The 22,094-nt window shown below is 38.7% G+C and overlaps 1 protein-coding gene across 3 annotated transcripts in view; it reads right to left on the bottom strand.

The window, feature by feature from the left end:
• Positions 1–22,094, bottom strand: part of pde6a (phosphodiesterase 6A, cGMP-specific, rod, alpha) — a 33,708-nt gene that overhangs the window by 3,309 nt on the left and 8,305 nt on the right. For 2 of the 3 annotated variants that reach the window (XR_004333768.1, XR_004333769.1), the window contains exons 5-21: positions 21,726–21,815; positions 20,622–20,762; positions 19,569–19,643; positions 19,047–19,111; positions 17,918–17,984; positions 16,541–16,588; positions 12,941–13,090; positions 12,001–12,144; positions 10,752–10,817; positions 9,947–10,093; positions 9,733–9,840; positions 9,099–9,208; positions 7,373–7,460; positions 6,942–7,042; positions 6,283–6,390; positions 6,091–6,154; positions 1,619–1,695 (exon numbers count right to left, since the gene is read on the bottom strand). Coding sequence is in view for 1 of the 3 variants with exons in the window: in XM_032527595.1 (XP_032383486.1) it covers positions 1,630–1,695; positions 6,091–6,154; positions 6,283–6,390; positions 6,942–7,042; positions 7,373–7,460; positions 9,099–9,208; positions 9,733–9,840; positions 9,947–10,093; positions 10,752–10,817; positions 12,001–12,144; positions 12,941–13,090; positions 16,541–16,588; positions 17,918–17,984; positions 19,047–19,111; positions 19,569–19,643; positions 20,622–20,762; positions 21,726–21,815 (1,638 nt within the window). In the remaining 2 variants the exon portion in view is untranslated. The remainder of the gene's footprint in view (positions 1–1,618; positions 1,696–6,090; positions 6,155–6,282; positions 6,391–6,941; positions 7,043–7,372; positions 7,461–9,098; positions 9,209–9,732; positions 9,841–9,946; positions 10,094–10,751; positions 10,818–12,000; positions 12,145–12,940; positions 13,091–16,540; positions 16,589–17,917; positions 17,985–19,046; positions 19,112–19,568; positions 19,644–20,621; positions 20,763–21,725; positions 21,816–22,094) is intronic. The other variant, XM_032527595.1, reaches the window with a different exon arrangement.

The raw sequence follows: 22,094 nt of genomic DNA, 5'->3' as shown, positions 1-22,094 counted from the left end.
AGCGTTTAGGGGGTTGGCCCGGGGGGCAAAACCGAAAAAGGGTAAAATACCGGGGGGGAAAGAAAAAAGGGGGGGGAGGAAGGAAGGGGGGGGTTGGGGGAAAAGGGGGGGGGGAGGGAGAAAAATTGGGGGGACCACAAGGCTCCCAGCTGAAACCAAGTTTTTTGCCACCCTTTCCCAAGTAATATTGCTTCAACCCCATTCTTTAGGCCCCTCCGGGAGGAAAAAGGACTCCGGGGATAAACCCCCAGAACTTTTTTTAGTAAAAATTTTGGGACGGGTGCGCACAAATTAGAGGAGAGACCCTTCGGGTTTGTAAAAGGGAAAAAAGGGAAAAGGGAAATTCCCCCGCAGTCTTGAACCATAACCTTAAACTGAGAGACGGGTTTAAGGAAGGTTTTTTCGTGTTTTCCCGGCCTGCCTCCCTCTATTTTTTATAAATTTAAATTGATCTAAATTTTTCAGACGTTTTGCAAAAGGGTTTTAAAGTGCATCATAAATTGATAAAACTCCTAGACCCATGCCAATTTGTTTAGATTAAATTTTCCCAAAAAAACTAAAGGGATTGACCTAATTAAAACAGCCCCCAAACTAGCCTGAGGCTCATCTGTGAGAAAAAACCCTTTTAGCCCAAAACCGTGTTTCAGGATAAATCCCATGAGCCCTATGAAAAACAGCGTGTTTTTTGCTTCTCTGCAACCTGTTAAAAAAAAACCATCTAAGCTCAAAAGTTCCACTTACCAAATTTGGGAATATTTCCCAAAAAAGTATCAGGGCCCAAACCGGGTCCAAAAAACAAACCCTTTTCTTCGTTGCGAGTTTTTTCAAAATAAGGCGTTTTACATTTTTGGATTAAAATAATTTAAAATGTGTAGCAAAAGGTGCTTTTACAGAAAAAAATGGATTACTGCCATAACCCCCAAGGGTTTTTAAATTTTTAGTTGTGCTTTAAATTTTTTCCCCACAGGAAAACCTTTCTTTTTGGGTCAGAGTTCAACTATAAATAGAACCGCGGTACTGTTTGGGGATGGAAGGGTTTTGTTTTTTTTCCCCTTTTGGGGGGGGGGGGGCCAAATTTTTTTTTAATTGTTTTTAAGGTTTTTTTTAGTACCCAAAAAAACGTGCACCTCTATAATGTGAGACAGGTGCTCGGAGGGGGGGAAGTAGGGCCAAAATTTTCCCCGCTCCTTTTTTTGCAAAAAAAAGTATGTTTTTTGGGAAGGGCCCTATCTGAAATCAAAAAGAATAAAAGGGGGTTTTTTTTGCAAATTTTGGAATTTTTTTTAAAAATTAAATTTCTTTGCATGAATTCAACCTATTACAAGCCCCCTCAGCCTTTTGAAAAAAATTGGTAGGCTTTCTGGCCCCCCGGTTTTGGTTTTCCTAACCCAGATCAGTCCCCCTTTACGTTTAACAATTTAAATTTTCCAAATTTGGATTATGCACTAAAATATATGTATAAAAGGGTTTACTTTTTTTTTTAGGCCCTTAAATAAGTCAACTTTTTTATAAAATATGGGAGTTCCCCCCCCTCTCTCAGATAAGGGGGCCTCATTTAAAAAACCCCCGAAGTCCCCTGCTTAAATCTCTTTTCAATTCCCGCTCTCTTTTGGGTTACAATTTGGGAACTTGCTCCAGGACTGTCCTCTCCAGGTCTCCCTGCTCCCAGAACTCTGCAGCTACAGACAGCGCCACCTACAGGGTGAATCCAAAAGGAAGTTGTGTCAGTGGTGCTGTTGACATAAAAAGAGACAATAAAACACAATCACATGTACAAGTATTCCATTCATTTTAATCATCACTTCAACAAGTACATAGTCCTTAAACTCAGATAAACTCAGAATCTGCAGTGGTTCCGCTGAAAAACGTTTTTTTACAGATTTTTAAAGGTTGACAATTTGGGGATCAAGATTTTCATAATTTTGCATCTGCATTTGTCACGCTATAGTCTATATGCTTGGCGTTCCACTTCCGGGATTGCTCCGTTGCTGCTGGAAAATCCGCCTGATCTTACTTGTTTTACTCACTCTGTCCAAGTTTTCTCTTGCACCACTAAAATAACTTTTGAACATCCACATGCTCAACCAAAACAAGTTCCTTCTGAGCCTATTTTGCAGCGGCACCGCGGCTGTTCTCCGCTGCTCAGCACCGCCCCAGACGATTGTGATTATTTAAAGAAATGCCAGTAAACCAGAGCAAGTTTTCTTCCCATCCTCATATACTATGTGGAGTTGCCAGACTTTGCTCCAGCGCGCTTTGGAGGAGGGTCTGGCAAAACAAGACTAGTCACACTACAACATGGCAAGTTCCCAGAGCCAAGATGTCATCTATAAGTTGCTTGTTTTTCTGCAAATCCCAAAGATGTAAAACAAAAAATGACATAAAACAGAGAAAAGTAGTGGTGGGGTTAGCTCAGTTGGTTGAACAGACGCACATATGTCAAGGTTTACTCCTTGACGCAGCGGCCGTGGGTTCGACTCTGACTCTCGGCCCTTTGCTGCATGTCATTCCCCTTCTCATGTCTTCATCTGTCTTGTGGAAATAACGGCCTAAAAAGGCCCAAAAAATAATAATCTTTAAAAAAAAAGAGAAAAGTAGCAAGTTGTCACAGTTAAGCAATAAAGTTTTCCATTTTTGCTTGCTACTAGTTATTTATTAGTAGTTATTTATTACACTGTTATTAAAATTGTTAAATTACCCTCAGCTGAGAAATTAATTAGGACTAATAAGTTCAGCACTGTGTATTATGATGGAATACTTCTTACACAGGCATGTCATATAGAATACGTGCAGTTGGAGATCCTTTTCCACTGGAGGAGGAAATCCCGTACATGTTGTTAAAAATCAGACCATAAAGCTTTCAGTATTCCATAAATGAGAATCACAGCTCACAAGGCAGTTTTAGCCTTTTGTGTCTTGAGAGATCAAAGCCTGTTTTGGCTGATGCACAAACTTGAAAATGGAGCACATGAGATCTGATGAATAATATGTAAATTCTGTATTCAGTATAGAAATCTCATTTTAGATAGAGTTAGTCACCAACCATCAAGTCAGTTTTGGGGAACAATTACCATGAGGCTGGTGCAGCTAGATATTCTGCATGCGTGGGAAGCAGAACTGAGTAAAAAAAATTCAAATACCAGCCATAAACATGTCAGCAGAATATCTTATCAAGAGTAAAGCAGCGTAAGCTTTCGTTTCTCAATAACATCTTAGAGAGGGCTGTGACTATCACAAATACATATGAGTAAATCTATCTGAATTTTTTTATGTAGGAATATGACCATCTTATCAACTTAAATCACAAAGAGCTATGATAGAGACTAATTTCACACCAACAGAGATTCACTCTGGTTAGATCTAGTATTGAGTATCTGCAGGCCTCTGCACTTGATAATCACCAAAACTGTTTGGAAAGGTTTCTTATGACAGTTTAAATATGTACAGCCTGTATTCATGGTGGAATTCACCTTTAAAAAGGGTACAGTTAGTCATCAAACTACTTTTGGAGCACAATTCGCAGGAGAGCAGCCATGGCTGTAGATAGATACCCCGACAGTGTGTGGGATGTAGAGCTGACTCACCAGGTGCACACAAAAGGTGAAATCCAACGAGATATACCATATCTGCTTATTCTGCTAACAAATAAAAGGTAGAATATCCTAATTGGCAGCAGTTGTGCAATGCAGGAGGAGTAACAGAATTTACATCATTTAAAAACTGTGCTTCTTATTAATGAATATATAAAAATACAGATTTTTGAAATAACTACACTTCTTAACTGATAATTTATGCAAAAGATCTTTTTATAACCAAAAGTTTTATTGTTATTTTTATTATTTTTATACTGTTACTTTTGTAAGCTGCGGAAAGCTGCTGCTGGGAATTTCCTTGTGGGAGTCATCCCAAAAGGATCAATAAAGAGAAGTCTAAGTCTACACTTGGTATAGTCATACTTATTTTTTCAGTTTTTGTTTGCCGTTCATTGACTTAATAGTCATGGGCCACTATGCTAATTGGCTAATAGTATAGCTAGCCCAACAACCTGCCTTAAAGGCGAATTCCGGTCGATTCCAACACGTAGCTCTGTTTTCGTTTTTCTCTCTACTGACAGCACTCTAAATTTACAAGCAACAAAGCTATGTGTTGGAATTGGCCAGAATTGTCCCAACTCTTAAAATATTTTTTTTTCTGATGACCACATCGAGTAGAAAACAAACAATTTTTACCCCAAATCTGTACTTTGTAATACTAAAATCAGAATTCACACTACATCCAGAAGTTCAAGGTTCTTCAACTGCAAAATCCTTCCAAAGAGGCAATACCGCTCTCAGTTTTTACTTTAAATCTGTAAATTAAAATGCATTAAAAATCACATATTCAATCTGTATTAATCTATTCAATTATCAAATTCAAAATTGTACATGAGTAACCACAACAGGCCGTGCCTTGGTGGGTGTTCCTAAATTGTACCATTTGTGTTGAGCCTAAACTAGACTATTGTTGTTCTTTTTGCGAACCAAGGGACCTTAAAACCAAGGGACTATAGGAGGACTATAGGGGGAGAAACATTACATCTCTCTGGGTTTTATAGAAGGTTAATGTTTTTGTCCAAGTAAAGAAACACAAAACATACAGCATGTATGTAAACATACACAAATAAAGAAAAAAAGACAATGATGCCAGGGTGGATGGATAACTGTGAAAACCAAACCATCTCAGAAGTAATGTAAGCAAGCATTGGAGTCCAGAGGTTAGATGGAAAAAGGTGTATAAAGGCAAGGCTGACTTTGGAAGATGCAACTTTCAGTAGAAATAGCTTGTCACTCAAGTGAAGGTGGGAAATGGGAAAAAATATATATACAACATAGTGAGGACTAGACTACATGGAAGGTTGTGTTTTTGTGAAAGTCAAACTACAGGTTAGTTCAAATTGTTTTTTGAAGAAGTCACAGCCTTATTCTCAATTATACCCCATATTTAAAAGGAAAAGTCAAGCATGGCTGGAGTTTGGAGCTGATGAGACTTTGCCAGTGTTAGTAATATTAGTTCCTTCTTCACTTTGACTTTTAACAAGTAGAGTTATATTCTGTTCTGTTTATAAGTGAAAGGGTGGGAATGGTGGAAAAAATGTCACTCAAATGTCTTCTTAAATGATGCATGCCATAAGAGCACAGTAACCACTGATCTAGAAAATGAGACGGAGTACTAACATTTTTAGCTTTGTGAACCTCTGAAATGAAGCTATGTCTACTTGTGACCCCTCATTACTACTGGAACAAAATGTCTTAGGGTGGTACCAGCTCAACTAGGGATTATTTCTTCTTCTCATTTTAATAATCTTTAACAACCATAGGACGTAGAATTCACCAAAGCAGACACACAGACTGAAAGAAAATCTGACAAAATAAACAATTTTGTATGCAGGAATTATATTGTTTTCTTTACATCTGTCAACAGATGTTGCATCGGACAATACTGGTTTTATGCAGGAATAGGAATTGCTATGGTTACATCTGAAGGCAGATGTTGCATCAAACATTGCTGTTTTCACTATGGGTTCTATGTTATTGCAATTGCTATGAGTCTCCAGCTTTTGTGTGTGTAAAAGAATGAGTTGCACATAATGATAAAGAGCATATGTTTCCAGTCAATTGCAGACAAATAAAGGTAAAGAATTACCCTCCAGCAGCGCCTGTCAAACAGCCAGAGATGCTTTCCGTTCATATTGATATGCCTGCTTATGCAGGCTCAATGGCGATGTGTATATTACATACTTAACTGAAATAAAATGTTGAGGCTGCCATGCTGTGATGAGGGGAATGAAAAGCAGAATGTTACTTGTGATGCATGAGGCCGTCACAAAATCACTGCCAAATGCTGCTGAGAGAAATGGCAGCGCTGACAGAACGTCTTTCTCGGTCTACTTTATCATTAGTTTCCCTCTCACAGAGCCCCTCCGGGAGCCTGTGTACGAGTGGATGCCTTATTACTGTTAGCGACTGGATGGAAGCGAGGCTCGAGTGCCATTTTACCGCTACTACTGTGAAGTATGATAAGAACCATGTGAAGAGGTCACACAATGTGTACCTTGCTCTGGATTTCCCACGGTTTGGCGATGGCAGATAGGTCACAAGCAGTCATCATCATGGCCCTAGAAACAAAACAAGACATGAGATCTGTATGTCTGTGCATCTCTGTTGGTACCTGCCTCTGTGTGTGTGTGTGTGTGTGTGTGTGTGTGTGTGTGTGTGTGGTGTGTGTGTGGTATGTGGTCCCTACATGACGATCTCTTTGCGCGTGGTCTCCAACATCATGTACTTGGTCCAGTCGTTCCAGTTCTCGTAGGTCTTGGACTGGTCCACGATCTTCTGGAACATCGTCCTCTTCCTGCACAGAAAGAACAACGTACTCCAATACATTGTATCTTTCTTTACTGCCTGTTGATTACAAGGCATACAGTCTCCTACACATCACACAACTCTCTCTGTTTTGTAGACATTATGTTTAAAAGGGTGGTGGAGCAAACTCCAACAGAAACTCCTCCAGGTTTTGCTGTGTTATGAGACAGACAATGGTAGACAATAGATCAAATAGACAAAGTGTCTTCTTTTTATTCAGTTTTGGTCCCTTTTCTTGCAAATCAAAACCCAATATCTTATATATTCATCTATCATTGTCTGTTATGGTACATATAGTGTAACAAGTGTACCTGAATAATTCACTTTTCAAAATCAATCTATAAAGTCAGGGATTTATCTTTTACTGAAATCATTCTAAAAATCTGACACTAACCAATGTGAAATGCCCCTTAAATGTGTCAATAGTTTAAAAGCATTTCTCTGTCGTAAACGGCTGACTACACTGCATTCAAAGCAGTGTAATAATGGATACACAGACTGTTACACTAGCTACATGTGATTAAATGCTGCTGTACTGACTTGAAGTAGAGAGCCAGGTCAGTGGCGATAATGGCGATGTCCATGAGGTGGATGACTGTGTCGTGCTGACGGCGGTTGAGATTCTGATAAATGTTCAACGACTGAAACACCAGAGAAAGTCAAAAAAGTCAAACAACAGTACTGGTACTAGGTAGCTCAAGAAAGTAGAGGGGTATGTGTCCATATTCAAAACCTACTGTGTTACAGTACTGGACAGTAAAATAGTATCAAACAACTGCAGTTGTCCCCATTAGCGAGGCTAATAAAATAAAAATAAAAAATGTCCTCACTGAGAGAGGCTAGTTGAGTGGCTGGCTAAGAGAAGGGTGGGGCTTCAGCTCTTTACATTTAGGACTGTTGTAGTGGTTTAAATTGTACAGGTGTTCATGTTCCCAGCCATGTATGTACAGAATGTGTGTGTAAAAGCATACTTCATCTCTCAGCAGAGTCTTGCCAAACTCCAGATGGTGTCTTTCCAAGATGGAGGAGCCATGAAGCTTCGCCAGAGGATTACCAGACCTGGAAACCCGCAGACACAGACACAGACACACAGAGACAGAGAGAGTTGGGAGGTGATAAATCATGCATGGTAAACTCAGGGTGGGCCTGGCCTGCTGTGTCCACGGCTAATGGCAGCTCTCATTAGCTCATCCATCAGCAGCTGGAGGTGTATCTGGTCAATAGCAGCTCCTTGATGCTTTATGTGTGTGACATTACCTTCACAGAAAGAGCTGAGGTCAGCTCGTCTGAACACAGGAGAAGTCTCTACTGTCACCCAAACGTCAATGAAATCAGTCAATTAAAACGGCCTCGGAATAACCAAACAGATGGGATTTACAAAATCAGAGAAAGAATCTGGGTCAAGGCAGCGAGTAATAAATTAAACCATATTTTTAATGTATCATATTGTTCATTTCTATTTGCTGTTCACTTTGATTGTATAGATTGCTTTCATTCTTTTCAAGATTCATTTTATGTTTTTAACCTCAGTTTATATTAAATTCAAAGTTTAACTTTGGTGGGCTACAGCTTTCTGCACTGTAAGTCCTCCTATGAGACTTACACGAATCTAGATTCTGTTTGAAATGAAAGGACCTGCCTGCTACAGTATCTAATGATTGCTCTCAAAACTTTGACTTTGTTTGTCCCCCAAGGCCAATCGGTTTTGCAGCATAGAGTGCAACATAAAGCCAACATAAAATAGCACTAGCAGAGTCAAACAGACTCAGCAGCACTTCATGATGAACAAGCACAATCTTTAGAACAGCACTCATAATCGAGATCAGAACAAAGAAATCACTCGTGAGCTACAGCTACATGTTCTGTATTGCATTGTGCAGGCTCTGTTTAAAGTGCTCATATTTTTCTTTTTCACTTTCCTTTATTGCGTTATATATCTTTTTTGTACAAACGCTTGTCACTTTGTAACACACATTATAATGCTCGCCTAGCTGCTAGCATGACACGCCCTCATACTCTGCTTCTGACTGGTTAGTAGTCCTTACCTACCTATTGTGCATGTGCGACTCTCAAAGATGGAACAGAAGAGAGGAGGTGCAGCAATGTGCAGTGCAACAAAATTATGGGGATTTATGAAAATTAAACCATATAAACCTATTCTGATATAACCTCTAAATACAATTATGAACCTGAAAATGAGCATAATATGAGCACTTAAATTTTAGAAACTTCTAAAAACTAATTGTGAAAGTTCAAACTTGAGAGCGTGGGAAACCTTCAGCCTGACAGCCTCAGTGTTCTCACTCTGATTCTAATATTTGCAGTTGAATGACTCCTAAAAAGAGGCTTTAACGCCTTAAAATATTGAGACATGCGCACGGAAGCTACATAAATACAGTTTAGCAACAACAACCACTAATAAATATAAACAGAAATCATGTAAACACAAAGCATTACATAACTAGCCAATAGGTGTAAAGTCAAGTCACGTCAATTTTAAATTGCATAGGCCAAAGTCACAAAGGACAGTCAAGATCACAATTTACTAAATGATTAGCTACACCTAAAACTGCTTTACAAAAATACAAATCAAATGTATGTTTTAATTCAGACACGCTCAAGCTGGAAGTCCCTGCGGGCATCAGACCTGAAACACCCCCTCCTTCTCCCTTTGACCCCCACCACCAAAGCTCTTACTTCATCTGGTAGAGGTTGTTGGTTCCTCTGTGGTCAATATCGTGGCAGAGACCGGCGGTCACCATGGCCATGCACTCCAAGTCTGTGTAGTAACGCTTTAGATCACCCGTCTAAGAACACAAACAAGTCAGAAAGAGAGAGAGAGGAGATACAGTTAATTAATACAGCCAAGTTAGGTATGAGTTTGATTGATTTGAAACTGGTTAAAATACACACACCCACACACACACACACATTGGAATTCCAGCACAAAGGGCATGATGGTCTACAGGTGCTTGTTTTATTGTGTCCATGGACTGTATGCTCTTTTTTTCTGCAATGGGAAAGTAAAAATCTTACTGACTACATTTACAACTCTTGCATTTGCAAATATCAGTTTCTCATAGCAGTTATTCATCTTTAGACATACAGTTTCAACAATATGTCTGCATGGTTACACAACCTGACTGCAGGTTTTGTGTGTGTGTGTCTTTTCATGCTGTGAAGGTTTAGCGGTACTCTGTGATGTCCACACACACACACACACATACACACACTTTTAATTATCTCATTCCAGATGAGGGAATGGAAGAGGAGGAGAAAGAATGTTTGCCACTTTGAGGGATTGATGAGGACTTATATGTGCGTGTCTCACCATCAGCAGGGTGAACATGGTCTGTCCCACGTTGAAGCCGTGTCTCCAGTTGTGGTAGGTGATCCTCCTGTAGCCTTTACTGAGAGAGTATATGAACTTCACCAGGGCCTGCACAACACAGGGTTTTTCTGCTTATATCTTTGCATGACAGTAAAAAAAGAAAATGCAGCCCAACTAATTAACAAATGAATTATCTAACCACGCACCCACCCACCTCTCTGGGAATATGAAACTTGTCCACCACTTTAAGTTCGTAGTACATCTTGATGCCACATTTCACAAGGTCCAGTTCGCTGTGATGAAAGTCATAGAAGTGAAACTCGAAGAGCTCAACTTCCTTTGAGTCTGGCAGGACCTCTGACTGTGGAACAGAGATAGACAAACGGGTACACATTCATGCTTTAGATGTTTGTTGTGGTTTGATGTGGATCTTACTGTGAACATTGTCACATCTAGAATAAATAAACACAGAACTGTCCCATATTAAGGTGGGAAAACGAGTCTTAGAGAAAAACCAAAAGGTTGCAGGTTTAATCTGAAGGGTCGGTATAATGTCCTCATCACTCATAACCAACTTCTCACAACCACCTGTCTCTTTCCACCCTCACAGAGACATGTTGCACTGTGTGGAATGCATTTACAAGCAATTCTGAAGTTGCTGTTGTTGCATTGTTGCATTTTTGGACATCTTTATGCACTACGACAACACATAACATTCTTGTGTTTTTGTTTTATCTTGTCTTGTAAGATTGTTGTCGTTTACTATCTTAGTGTTAAAAAAATTGTCCCTAACTGTTGAGGACTTTTGTTTTTAGTCTTGTGTGAGGACTGTCTTGTCTCATCTGTAGTGCATTTTCTTTTTGTCTTCTTCACCATGGGATGGTGATAAACTTTCGATTCCTCTGCATGTCTAGTATATGTGAAGAAATTGACAATAAAGCTGACTTGATTTATTTGTGCATGGATAATCAGATTTAAAGACATTTTGAAACACAAGCTGGATGTTTCTTGTCGTTTACCAGAATCTCTTGGAGCTCCTCTTCCTCACACTCATGCGGTTCCTTCCCCCATCTGCTCCTGGTGTCCTGGGAAAACACACGACATCAGCGCTCACCTTGGATGAAATGGTTTAGCATCAATCACCTGACTCCTGATCTGAGGTCAAAGCGGGTCATCTTTCTCTGCTTTTGTTCTCTCCGTTTCTCTCTCTCTACTGACAAATCACCTCATCGAAAACCTGACAGCTTATTTCATCTTATAAACGATGCTCTCCTCCTGTTTATGTCATCCATATCAACCGACTGGTTTGAGAGCGACCGGTTTTGTTCCGTCTAGCACAAATATAAAAGGATAAAGCGTAGATTCATTCACTGTGTAAATAGGGTGTTCTGTCTCATTTTCCCGTATCAACTTGAAAATACATTCTTCATCTTATCCTTAGAGCAGTGAATGTGGTTTTTATTTTAACACAAAACCCTGCTGCCCCTAATTTGAACATAAAAACAACCATTAACATTTTCTTTGCTGAAATTGTAACTAAAGGACAAATGTCTGGTTAAAAACCTGTGAACTGTGCTATTGTAGTCTAACATATTTTCTTCCCCCTAAATTAAACTTTACTTTCTAAGCTTTAACCCTTGTGTTGTCTCCCCTGTTGACCGTGCAACTTTTAGTTGTTCTGGGTCAAAATTTTGAAAAAAATATCTGAGACTTTTGTCGCTTTTTTCTCCACGTTTTTGTCACTTTTATCAGCGTTCTTTTATCATTTTTCCCCCCAAATGCTATAAAATTAAATAAAGCATCCAAAGTAGTGAACTGATGATTTATTTTACTTTTGTGGAGCGTTACAGGGAACCATCCACGTTATTTCTTTTTGACAATTTGGTTGAAAGAAACCGAAATTTCTTATATAGAAGCTTTTTTTTTTTTTAACGGTAAATTTTGACCCGAGGACAACAGAAGGGTTGATTCATGTGGGACATGACATATGTCTGTCTTATTATAGCCACCTTTACATATTGTAGGAAACTCACGCCAAGTAAAGCAAAAAATGAAACAATTAGTCATTTCACAAGGCTTTACCGACCCGCCAAAAGTACAATGATGTGGGAAAAACTAAAATAAAAAAAAAAAGTGCAATGTTCTAGTAGGACTGAAATATATACATTTTCGATCCAAAAGTCTTCATATCCACCTAAAAAACATTTCAGCGATATATTTATCACTGTAGAGAACCAGGGAACCTCTTTTCAACGTTTCTTTACTAACCAGAATGTCCTGGATTTCATCCTTGCGGCACTTGACATGGTACATCACCATATCCTGGAAGATGTCCTTCCTGTTCTCCAGCTTGTTCATCTTGTCATAGGTGTCGGTGTTCAGCACTGACCAGCCCAGGAACTGAGTCAGAGACTGGACACAGGTGTGTAGGTGTGTGTGTGTGTGTGTGTGTGTGTGTGTGTGTGCGTGTGTGTGTGTGTGTGTGAGAGAGAGACACATACAGAGCGACACAGAAAGAGAGAGAGCGTTAAGAGCCCATTACTGGTGGCAGGTGTTGGAAACATTACAAAGGAAAAGGTAGGCAACACTCTTTTCTTTCACTTCAGCCATAGTGGCCATCGCTACTCAAGCTAACTGCCTTCTTCACTCCTAAACCAGGTGAAAACATCCTGTAAATGTATCACTTCCCGTCAGTGGGTCAAAAGTTCAGATCCTTCACTTAAGTAAAAGTAGTAAAAGCACACTGTGAAAAAGTTCTTCAATAAAAAAAAAAAAACTAATAATAAAATCCAGTAGTATGATGGGTTTATGGTCTTGTCATTTAGACATATGTTTATTCGGTACACAGTTTATTATTTATATTGTATTATTGTTGTTGTATGGTCTGGAATATTGTAGTTGTGTGTCATCTTACTTTGCAAACTGATGGTCACATACATTTAGCAGTAGTGCAATTAATTATTGACATATTACACCCAAATGTCAAAATTATATGTATCCATTAAAAACAACTTTGATTTTAAGGAACAGTTGAGGATCAAAATGTCATGTTGTGTATTTTAAACCGAATTCTAAGCAGTGAGGCAGATCAAGAAACTTCAGTAAAAAGCCTCCAGGCGCAATGATAAATAATGCAGACACTCGGAATGGCCTGAGTATATTTATAAACCAATAAGCCAGTGCTGCCACACACACAAACAGCCTGTACCTCCATCAGCGTTTCGTCCTGTTCATCAAAGGGTTTCCCATCTTTCCTGTTATAGAACGTGGCCACACCCACTATCTCCTCCTTCTTGTTGACGATTGGCATAGACAGGACGTTCTTAATGGTCCAGCCTGAGTCGTCCAGAGGCCCTTTCTGTGAGCACACACACACACACACACACAGTTCAACTATCAATAACTATAAATAAGAATATAGTTACTTTGTAATGTTTGAGATAGCAATATAGGGACTTTTTTTTACTGGGAGCACTATTTTATACTGACGAGTGTAATAAAGAAAGCAGGAACCCTGCAGCAATGTAATGTGACCTTCTACATTCAGAAGAAATATGAGGGAATCAATAATTCACCTGCTCTCTGCCCCTAAAATCTGAACATACTGCCAGAGCATTAAAGTCTTAGTTTCTTTTTCTTTTTTTTAAATGGGCTCTTAGTGAACTACTGCTGCACTTCACAGAGTGGACATGTTTAAGGCTTGGATTATCTGTCAAGAAATATAGAAAACTAGAAAATATAATCATTTTATCATTAACTGGAAAACTGTGTAGCTTAACAAAATAAAATGAAAAAGGAAAACATCACAAGTTTGGTCTTTTGTCATGGATATCTGGCCAAACAACACAGTTATTTACAGTAGTTCAAAGGGGTTTGGTGATGAGAAATGTTTCAGCAGTCTAAGAACTCTTGGATTCAGGTTAATGCGTCTACAGTAACACCCTTTCGTACAGAATGCACTCTAAAGTGCTTCATAAATGGTAATAAAAAGCAACGCATACGTACAGCAACAGAAAAGAGGGGTAAAAGATCAGCAGAAGCACTAAAATTAGCAGAGACTGCTGTATTTTTCACACGTTCGTGTTCAGTGGTCAAATAGGAAACAAATGCAAAAACCAATCACATCCAGACGATAAGTAATGGAGACACTCGGAATATGAGATAGCCACGCCCCCTGATTTGATTAAAAGAATAGGAAATAAACAGAGGGAAATAAATAAATGTGGCATTAGAAAAAGTCCACGGAAATAATTAAATGTGGATTTATGAAATAAAAGTACGATGAAATCTGCACACTTTAATTCTCCTACGAACAAATTTATGTTCATGGGAGCATTATCTGGTGTACAGACTCTACAGTATGTGTTTATGTCTCATACAGAAAAAGAACGCATCAGAGATAAAATTAGGGCTGGGCAATATGGAGAAAATCAAATATCACAATATTTTTGACCAAATACCTCGAAATTGATACAGCAATGATATTGTAGTGTTCAATATTGGTGCTTTCACCAAATATTAACAAAATGAGATTTTTGATAAATGACCATTTTACCAGCTGTGAGCTGCTTCTTGATTTCCTTTATGCATTGTAAAGGAATATTGTGCATCAACAGCACACTCAAAAAACGGCTGGATGCGTCATTTTGACAGTTTTCTAGTGTGACCACACTGAAAACCTGTTTAGTTACTGTATTATTTTAAATGGATCATATTACTCAAACTATATACTTTGATAATTAGTATGTAGCATGTATGGATTAGGGACCCACCAACAGACTGATTTCTACAGTCAAAACAGCAGACAGACTGGTAGACAGATATGAAGCTGGTTTGTTGCACAACAACTCAGTGGTTCTTTTTTTACTTTTTTCAAAAATGTAGCCCTTTTGAAATACTTTCTTAGCCAAGTATGCCCTTGAACAGCGCAAAACATTTTTGGTAAAAGAAAAAAAGCCGTTTTATAAATGAATTTAAAGAGGTAAAAAATAGTGCTGCGCCGGTTTAGGATAAACAACGACCTTGTATCTGAAAAACACTTCAAGGTCCCATGGCATGGAAATGTCACTTCATGAGGTTTTTTAACATTAAATGGAGATCCCCCAACCTGCCTATGGTCCCCCAGTGGCTACAAATGGTGATAGGTGTAAACCGAGTCCTGGATATGCTGCTCTGCCTTTGAGAAAATGAAAGCTCAGATGGGCCATCTGGAATCTTGCTCCTTATGAGGTCATAAGGGGCAAGGTTACCTCCCCTTTCTCTGCTTTGCCCACCCAGAGAATTTGGGCCACCCATGAGAGAGAGACATCATGGCTTTCAAACGAGCAAAGTGGCAGTTGGTCAAGGCCACACCCCCAGCCTCCACCTTACCCTCCTCTCTCCTCCTCAATAGCTACAGACTCAGAAATGGCACATGCTAAGGAGAGTTCATTGTGGGACTGGCTCTAGTGGCTGTAATTTGCACCAAGGCTGAATTTTGGGAAAGAGACTTCAGATACAGTATTAGGGGACCATAAGGCCTATTTAAAAGCATCCAAAGAGCACCATGTCATGGGACCTTTAAATGCTAGTCTACATTTCAAATGTTTAGAATTACTAAATTTATTTGTTCTCATAGTATAATAATTTTAGGAATAATGCATGAAATAAATCTCACATACACCCTGCAATACTCCAAAGTACGTCCTTTTGAGTAACACTGTTTTACGTGACTCACTCTTCCATAGCTCGCTCGTGAGATAAATTCCAACGCATCATTACAAAATAATTTCTGCGTTGGAGCAGAGGATTTAAAGTTAACATTCAGACCCTAAGTGTCAGCAGTGCAGGACCAGGAACCATGTATGAGCAGGGACAATGACATTCAGCTACAGAGTATAATGAGGATTAATACAATGGGCGCTTCATAGTCCTCAGGAAACTAGCTTACATTAAGATGAGAAGAGAATGAGGAACATTTATCCAGTTTTGACTGTATGGGAGAATTGTTCCCTGGTGGTCTCTTATGGTTCACGAGAGCCCATTATATAGCTAAATTACTTTTTAAATACATTATTCCAACATATACTCTCAGTTCTATTTCATTCACATCACTCAAGAGTGAAGGCTCACATATAATGGCATTACTGTAATCTGACTGAGATATGCTAATGTCATCCATTACTTTACATAAAAATCCGATTACAGATAAAGGGGCGAAATTGCTCTCGTCTGCCACGACAACAACTAGTCTTGAGGTCCATAAATAAATATATAAACATGATGTTGGCGGTACTATATGAAGGCATTCCTGGATAAATAAATGCATAAGAAAAAATAATAGGAACAAAATAATGCGGTACTGGTTGTGGATGGTCATCTTCGTACTCTGCTTTGGATAAAAGTGTTTTCCAAGTGAATAAATACAAATAAATACAAATAAATTACTGTTTATAATTAGTATACTATTGATTAAAATTGTTAGCAAAGAAGCAAAGGTTTAATTTTTAGTCATCGTAAGAGGCTGGGAGAAAATGAAAACTGTGTCAGAAAGCTGAAACTTGGTTTTAAAATTAAATTTGTTTTTACCTTCCCTGTAGAAAGACGTGTTTTAGCTACTGCACTGTCAATTACACATCTTCTAAAGAGCACACTGTAGACCTGATGAAAAACTTGAACCAAGTGACTTGATATTTTTTATACAGTCGTTGTCTTGGTGATTTTGATTTGATCTTATGTTTGTCTTAAACTTGTATGCCACTAAGTGGCTGTTTTATTTCTCTTAACCAGTGCTACCATGAGAAACAGAAAAAAGGTACATCCATCTTACCTGGAAATTGAAAAATTCATCTTCAGCTGCATTCATTATGTTACAAATCTGTGGTAAAAGAGGAAAAAGCAGAGGTTACGTTGAGGATGATGACATTTGATAGAGTTGCTGCGATGCGAGGGGGTTGATTTTAGTTTACATGATGACAAAAACACGTATAGTGCAAATTTAAAACCAAAATGAATTCCCAGTTTAATAGTAGTTTGGGTTTGGCAGGAATAAGAATAAGAAAGTGGCTAGAAGAGCAGGACATCTTTATCCAAATTTTCTCACAACACGCCACCTTTCTGGGTTGAAGGACCACGTGTCCATATGTCATGTTCAGGAGTTGACTGAGTTGTATCGCCCCCAGTGAATCTATCTAACTCTTGTGTCACTTCCGAAACCGTTAGTGTCAATCTGACATGTCTTTTTCCCCTCAATTTATAAAAAAAGGTGACTCAGTGGAGAAATTAATTTTCACCTTTTACATGATGCAGTAGAGAAAAAAAGGGAGAAGATGAGTGAAGGAGGAGAGATGATGTAGAGTAACAGTAGAAAAATGACAAGCGGCAAAGACAATGAGAGGACAGGACGGGAGGAGGACAGACGGGATAAAGCAGAAGGAAGGATAGATAGATGAGTGACGGCATTCTCAGAGGTTTGGGAAAAGCTCAGTGATTAATTACAACGGCTGCAGAAATTACAATTATACATCATGGCAGCGTGTGGCTGAACACTTTTCATTTCCACAACAGTGTGCACACTGACAACTGTGTAATAAGCCCTAATGGCGTTCTGCTCGACTGACCACCCACAGCTTCCGTTGGAGATCTTTTGGAAATAAAGATATTTAAAAAGGACACTGGTTTTACAGTACATGCACTCTTGCACAGAGGAAAAGAAAGTTTTTCTCTAAAAGTCAGAGTGAGAAATTAGGATTTTGTTCTAAGCTAAAAGTTTTGGTAAGAATTTCAAAACTCTCAAACAAAGATTGATTTTTATAGACTTTTACCTGTCAGCCATCCTTATGCTTACGACTGGGGATTGGGTAAAGCTATCACACAGCTATGAATATACAATGACAAAATTATAAACGCAACACTTTTGTTTCTGCCCCCATTTTTCATGAGGTGAACTCAAAGATCTAAGACTTTTTCTACGTACGCAAAAGACTTATTTCTCTCAAACATTGACATTGACAGAATGATTACTGCACAGGTGTACCTGCCATGCTGCTAGATAATTCTGTCATGGTACGAGAATGTTCCTGTGAAACAAACTAGATTTGAGGTATTAGGATCATTTCACAATTTTGTATGAGATCTGTTCAATATCTCAGAGCGAACGTTAAACAAAGGAGGAGGACAGGAGCTCGACAGAAAATTAGACACTGACCAGTCCCGTCTCTGCAACGTAGGTAGGTAGACCGCTAACCAGGACCCAGTGATCTGCGGGAGGATTCCTGGGGATGAACACAACATGACGAGAAGAAAACTCAACTGTTTGAAAAACAACCTGAAAACACAATCATCATATAAATGACTTTCCTACTGGGTGTTGATAAAAATGTCACTCTGCCAGGGTGAAATTAATTTTATGTAAAATCATTCAAATGAAATAATGCATGCACAACGTTCAATGTACACAGGAGAGATTATTCTGCATGTTTGAACAGTAGTATTACTGTTTACAAGAGCAGGAGTGTTGGAGAATTGAAACAAGCAAATGTAGATGCCAAGGCTATCCTTCATGAGGTAAAACATAAACCATGTTTAATTTTCTGATATCACTAATATCCTGTTGTTATCTCTTTGATGACCATTTTCCAATCAACTGAAATAAGTGGATCTTTGAGTTCTAACAACAGGTAAATGAGTTTCCTTCCTCATAAAAACATTTCCTTTTTTCTTAACCCTCCTGTTGTCCTCGGGTCACTGGTCATTTGACCCGTGTTCATAAAGTTTATATATCAAAAACTGTGCGTTTGTTTTAACCACATATATAAATATAATAAATATATAATAATATATAATAAATATCAATAACGTGGATACTTTCATAAAATAAATGATCAGTTCACTACTTTCACAAAATTTGGGGGTTTTGTTCAATTTTATAGCATTTTTTGGAGGGGGGGAATATAAATGAACGTTGAAAAAAAGTGAGAAAAAGTGTCGACCAATTTAAGTTTCAATTTTGACCCAGAAAAACAAAACGTTGCAGGTCAACGAGAAGACAACACAAGGGTTTTAACGTTAAAACCTTCATTGTTTACTTGCTTGCAGTCTTCTTCCCTGACTTTGTGTTTGCATCGCTTCGATTCTTTGAACGTCACAGCCCAACTGTACATCAACGGGATAGTGTAATTGGCAGGAATGTGTAGTGTTCACTACGTAGATGTGCGTCCAAAGTGCACAACAACAAACACAATGGCGGCACACACATTAAAGAAATGCTTTGTAGCATGACTATTAGTAAAACCCTTCACAGGTTATGTTTAAACTAGATCTTATTCGTGACTTACGGTATGACTTTGATGTCCTCTTTGCCATGCAGGACGTAGTCAATCAGTTTGTAGAAGATAATTTCCTTGAAAAGACACAAATTTAAAATTAGAGAGCCATGTAAGGCTCCCAACACAGAGCATTTATAGGGTATTGCATCATATTGCATGACAATAAAGTTTGTTTTGAGGGTGGCGATAGATTGAAGTCATTGACCCAGTAAAACCAAAAATTCCATAGTCTTCGGAGCATGAATTTGCTTAGCAGGTGACATGAAAATATTGCCACTAGTTGTTGATAGCTTGGAAAATTAGTACTGATGGTGGTGACAGAAATAAAGTCACCAAAAACACCAAACACCAAAAGAAATAAGATTAGACCTCATGCCTGCACATTGCGTGGACATTCTCCTTAGGTTTTAAAGTTAGTTACCTTCTGGTGCATAAGTGAGGTTCAAGGGGACATTTTAAACAGATGGTGAAACTAAAATAACAAATTACACTAGCAGTAGTGTAGTAGCAGTGGCTCATATATTTCCTCACCCTGCCATCAGGAGTTTTGGGTCCATTATACGGTGGAACTTCTCCCATCTGAACTGGCCACAGGTCAAAGAACTCCTTCACACAGAGAGAGAAAGAAAACCAGAAGGTTTAGATAGAGCAACATAGCTCATTCGGCTTCTTCTTTATTTCATTATTACATGCACTTAAACTGTAAATTAAAGGCACATCCAAGACCATCATTCTGTCTGGAAATGCTAGCCCTAGCAGCCTCTTTAGAGTGTGTACTATGGTTTTTGTTGCGTCTTCAAAAAGTTCAGATTTCAAAATTGAAAAAAATAACAGCTCAAAGCTGAGCTACTAGTTTTGTTTATTTTTAAGTGCTTTATTCATGAAATCCAGTGTTAGCAGACAACCATCTGTGTAGGCAGACAACATGTGTTTGTTCTCAGATAGCAGGTGTTAGGAATCAACTGGCAGCTGCTTGTAATTAGGTGACAGGCACAGCCCATAAGTAGTATTTATGAAATCATGTTAGTTATCACAAATATGTGGGGATTCTACGACACTGATCAGAAGATTGTTTTGAGTGTTACTTCTTTCATTGGCACAAGGGCTTAAAGTAAAGTAAAACTAGCGCAGATTAGGCAGAGAAAACCCAAAGGAGTTTCTGAAAATAGCTCTTCCCAAAAGAGGAGGAGAAGAAACAGATCTCATCAAAAACCGCAGTGGGAATGAGAAACACAGAAAGCAACGGATGCTTCAGTTTAAAATCCGTTAAAGCTTATTATTACAGACAGTGGTGGTTTCTCCAGGAAGTCAAGGTTCAAGCTTCTCAAGACCAAAATCAAGCCTTGAATATAGATTAAAGTTTAAGTCGTTTGACAGCCTAAGCTTTGGGTTTAGGTGACCTGCACCTAAAACTGGAAATGATCTTACATTTTGATGCTACTTGACAATCTATATATCTATATATAATAACAATGTAGCGAGAGATGGGGATCTACCCACCGATAGCTGACCTCTTTATTATTTTCTTCTTTTTTTCCCCCAGCTTATCCTTGACTCTGGATGTGTGGATGCATGGTAACCCACCTTGGTCTTGGTCATGTCCAGCAGACCCACAGAGTAACGGTCACAGTTGAGGAAAGCTCTGACTGTGTACAGGGCCTTGTGGAATTGCCTCTCTATGTCCGTCAGCTCTTCAAACACCTTGCTGGCCGACCACAGCAGCACCTGGATATAAGGAGTGGAATACAACATGAAAATAAGCAGCTTGAAAGCTCATGCACACCACCAGTCACACTACCAGCCCTGTCTCGGAAAATCTATGTTCCCATTCAACTAAACTGCATTCCAAATTACGTTTTGAGGGACATACGTCTGTTATTGACGTATCACTAATATGTTTCTAATCAAAGTCTACATATTGAGGAGGTCGGGGTGGATGGGATGGGTAAAACAAACACAGGACTTTCACCCAGGACCACTGTTTGTGTTTTAACCTACGTAACTTACTTATCTTTCATTTGTACTTAATTTATGTATGTTACGTAATCTTACAAGCACACTTATTTTAACCCAAACCATGAACCTTTTCTAAAACTAACTAGTTCTGTTTCAATTCACAACATTTATCAAATATTTAAAACAGGGACTGTTTCACAACATGCGCCTGTCGCTGGTACAAGGAGGTTGAAACGAATGTAACCTAGGAGATAATAAGTTTCCCTGGAGACGTAATTGAAAATTGCAGTTGAGTTGTATAGGAACATACAACAGGGTTGACACTCCAGATCCTGAGGTTTAACACAGAAAACCTCCTACTGTCTTTTCTTGAACTTGTCTCCAACACATTTTTTTTACAGTTTGTCCTTTTACAGTCAGACCAAATTGTGGTATCTTCTGGTGCCAACAACCCCAGTCGGTTGTATGATATATGCATCTTTATTTTTGTCTTCCTTTGGAACACATATTTATGTCATCCAGAGAAAAAAATAAATGTGAATCTTTGCTCTTTTAGCGGTTTACACAGTGTAAAAAGCATCAGATCTGAGTCTGAGATCTGAGAAACTTTCAGCTATACAATGTAAACACAGCCTGAGAGAATACTCAAATTAAATCCTAAAAAAAGGAACCAGGGTAATTCAGATGCCAAGGGGAAGAATTATATAAGTGCTACATGCTCTGCAGTCTCACCTGTCCCCTCCTGGTCTCGCAGTTGTGCAGGTAGCTCAGGTGGAAAACTCTCAGGATCAGGTTGGCAAAGTTGAGATACTTGTTTAAGGTCTGGAAGAAAACAGCACACATTTAAATAAAACTGAGAAATGGAAGTGATTACCTCTTTAAAACATTAACGGTTTAAATATCCTATCCTCATTTCCCTTTAAGAAGCACGCGCGTCTGCCTGTGTTTGTGCGCGCAATTGTGCGTTTGTATGTGTGTGTGTGTGTGTGTGTGTGTGTGTGCGCGCGCATGTGTTCATATGTTTGCGTGTGCTTTTTTAAATAACATTTATTTAATTCAAAGGCCCACTGACAATATTCAGTTTCATATAATTATTATGAG

The sequence above is a fragment of the Etheostoma spectabile genome, chromosome 10 (genome assembly GCF_008692095.1).
Source record: "Etheostoma spectabile isolate EspeVRDwgs_2016 chromosome 10, UIUC_Espe_1.0, whole genome shotgun sequence".
Classification (NCBI taxonomy): Eukaryota; Metazoa; Chordata; class Actinopteri; order Perciformes; family Percidae; genus Etheostoma; species Etheostoma spectabile.
The sequence above is the reverse complement of the archived record's forward strand: the minus strand, read 5'-3'. Positions and strand labels throughout refer to the sequence as shown.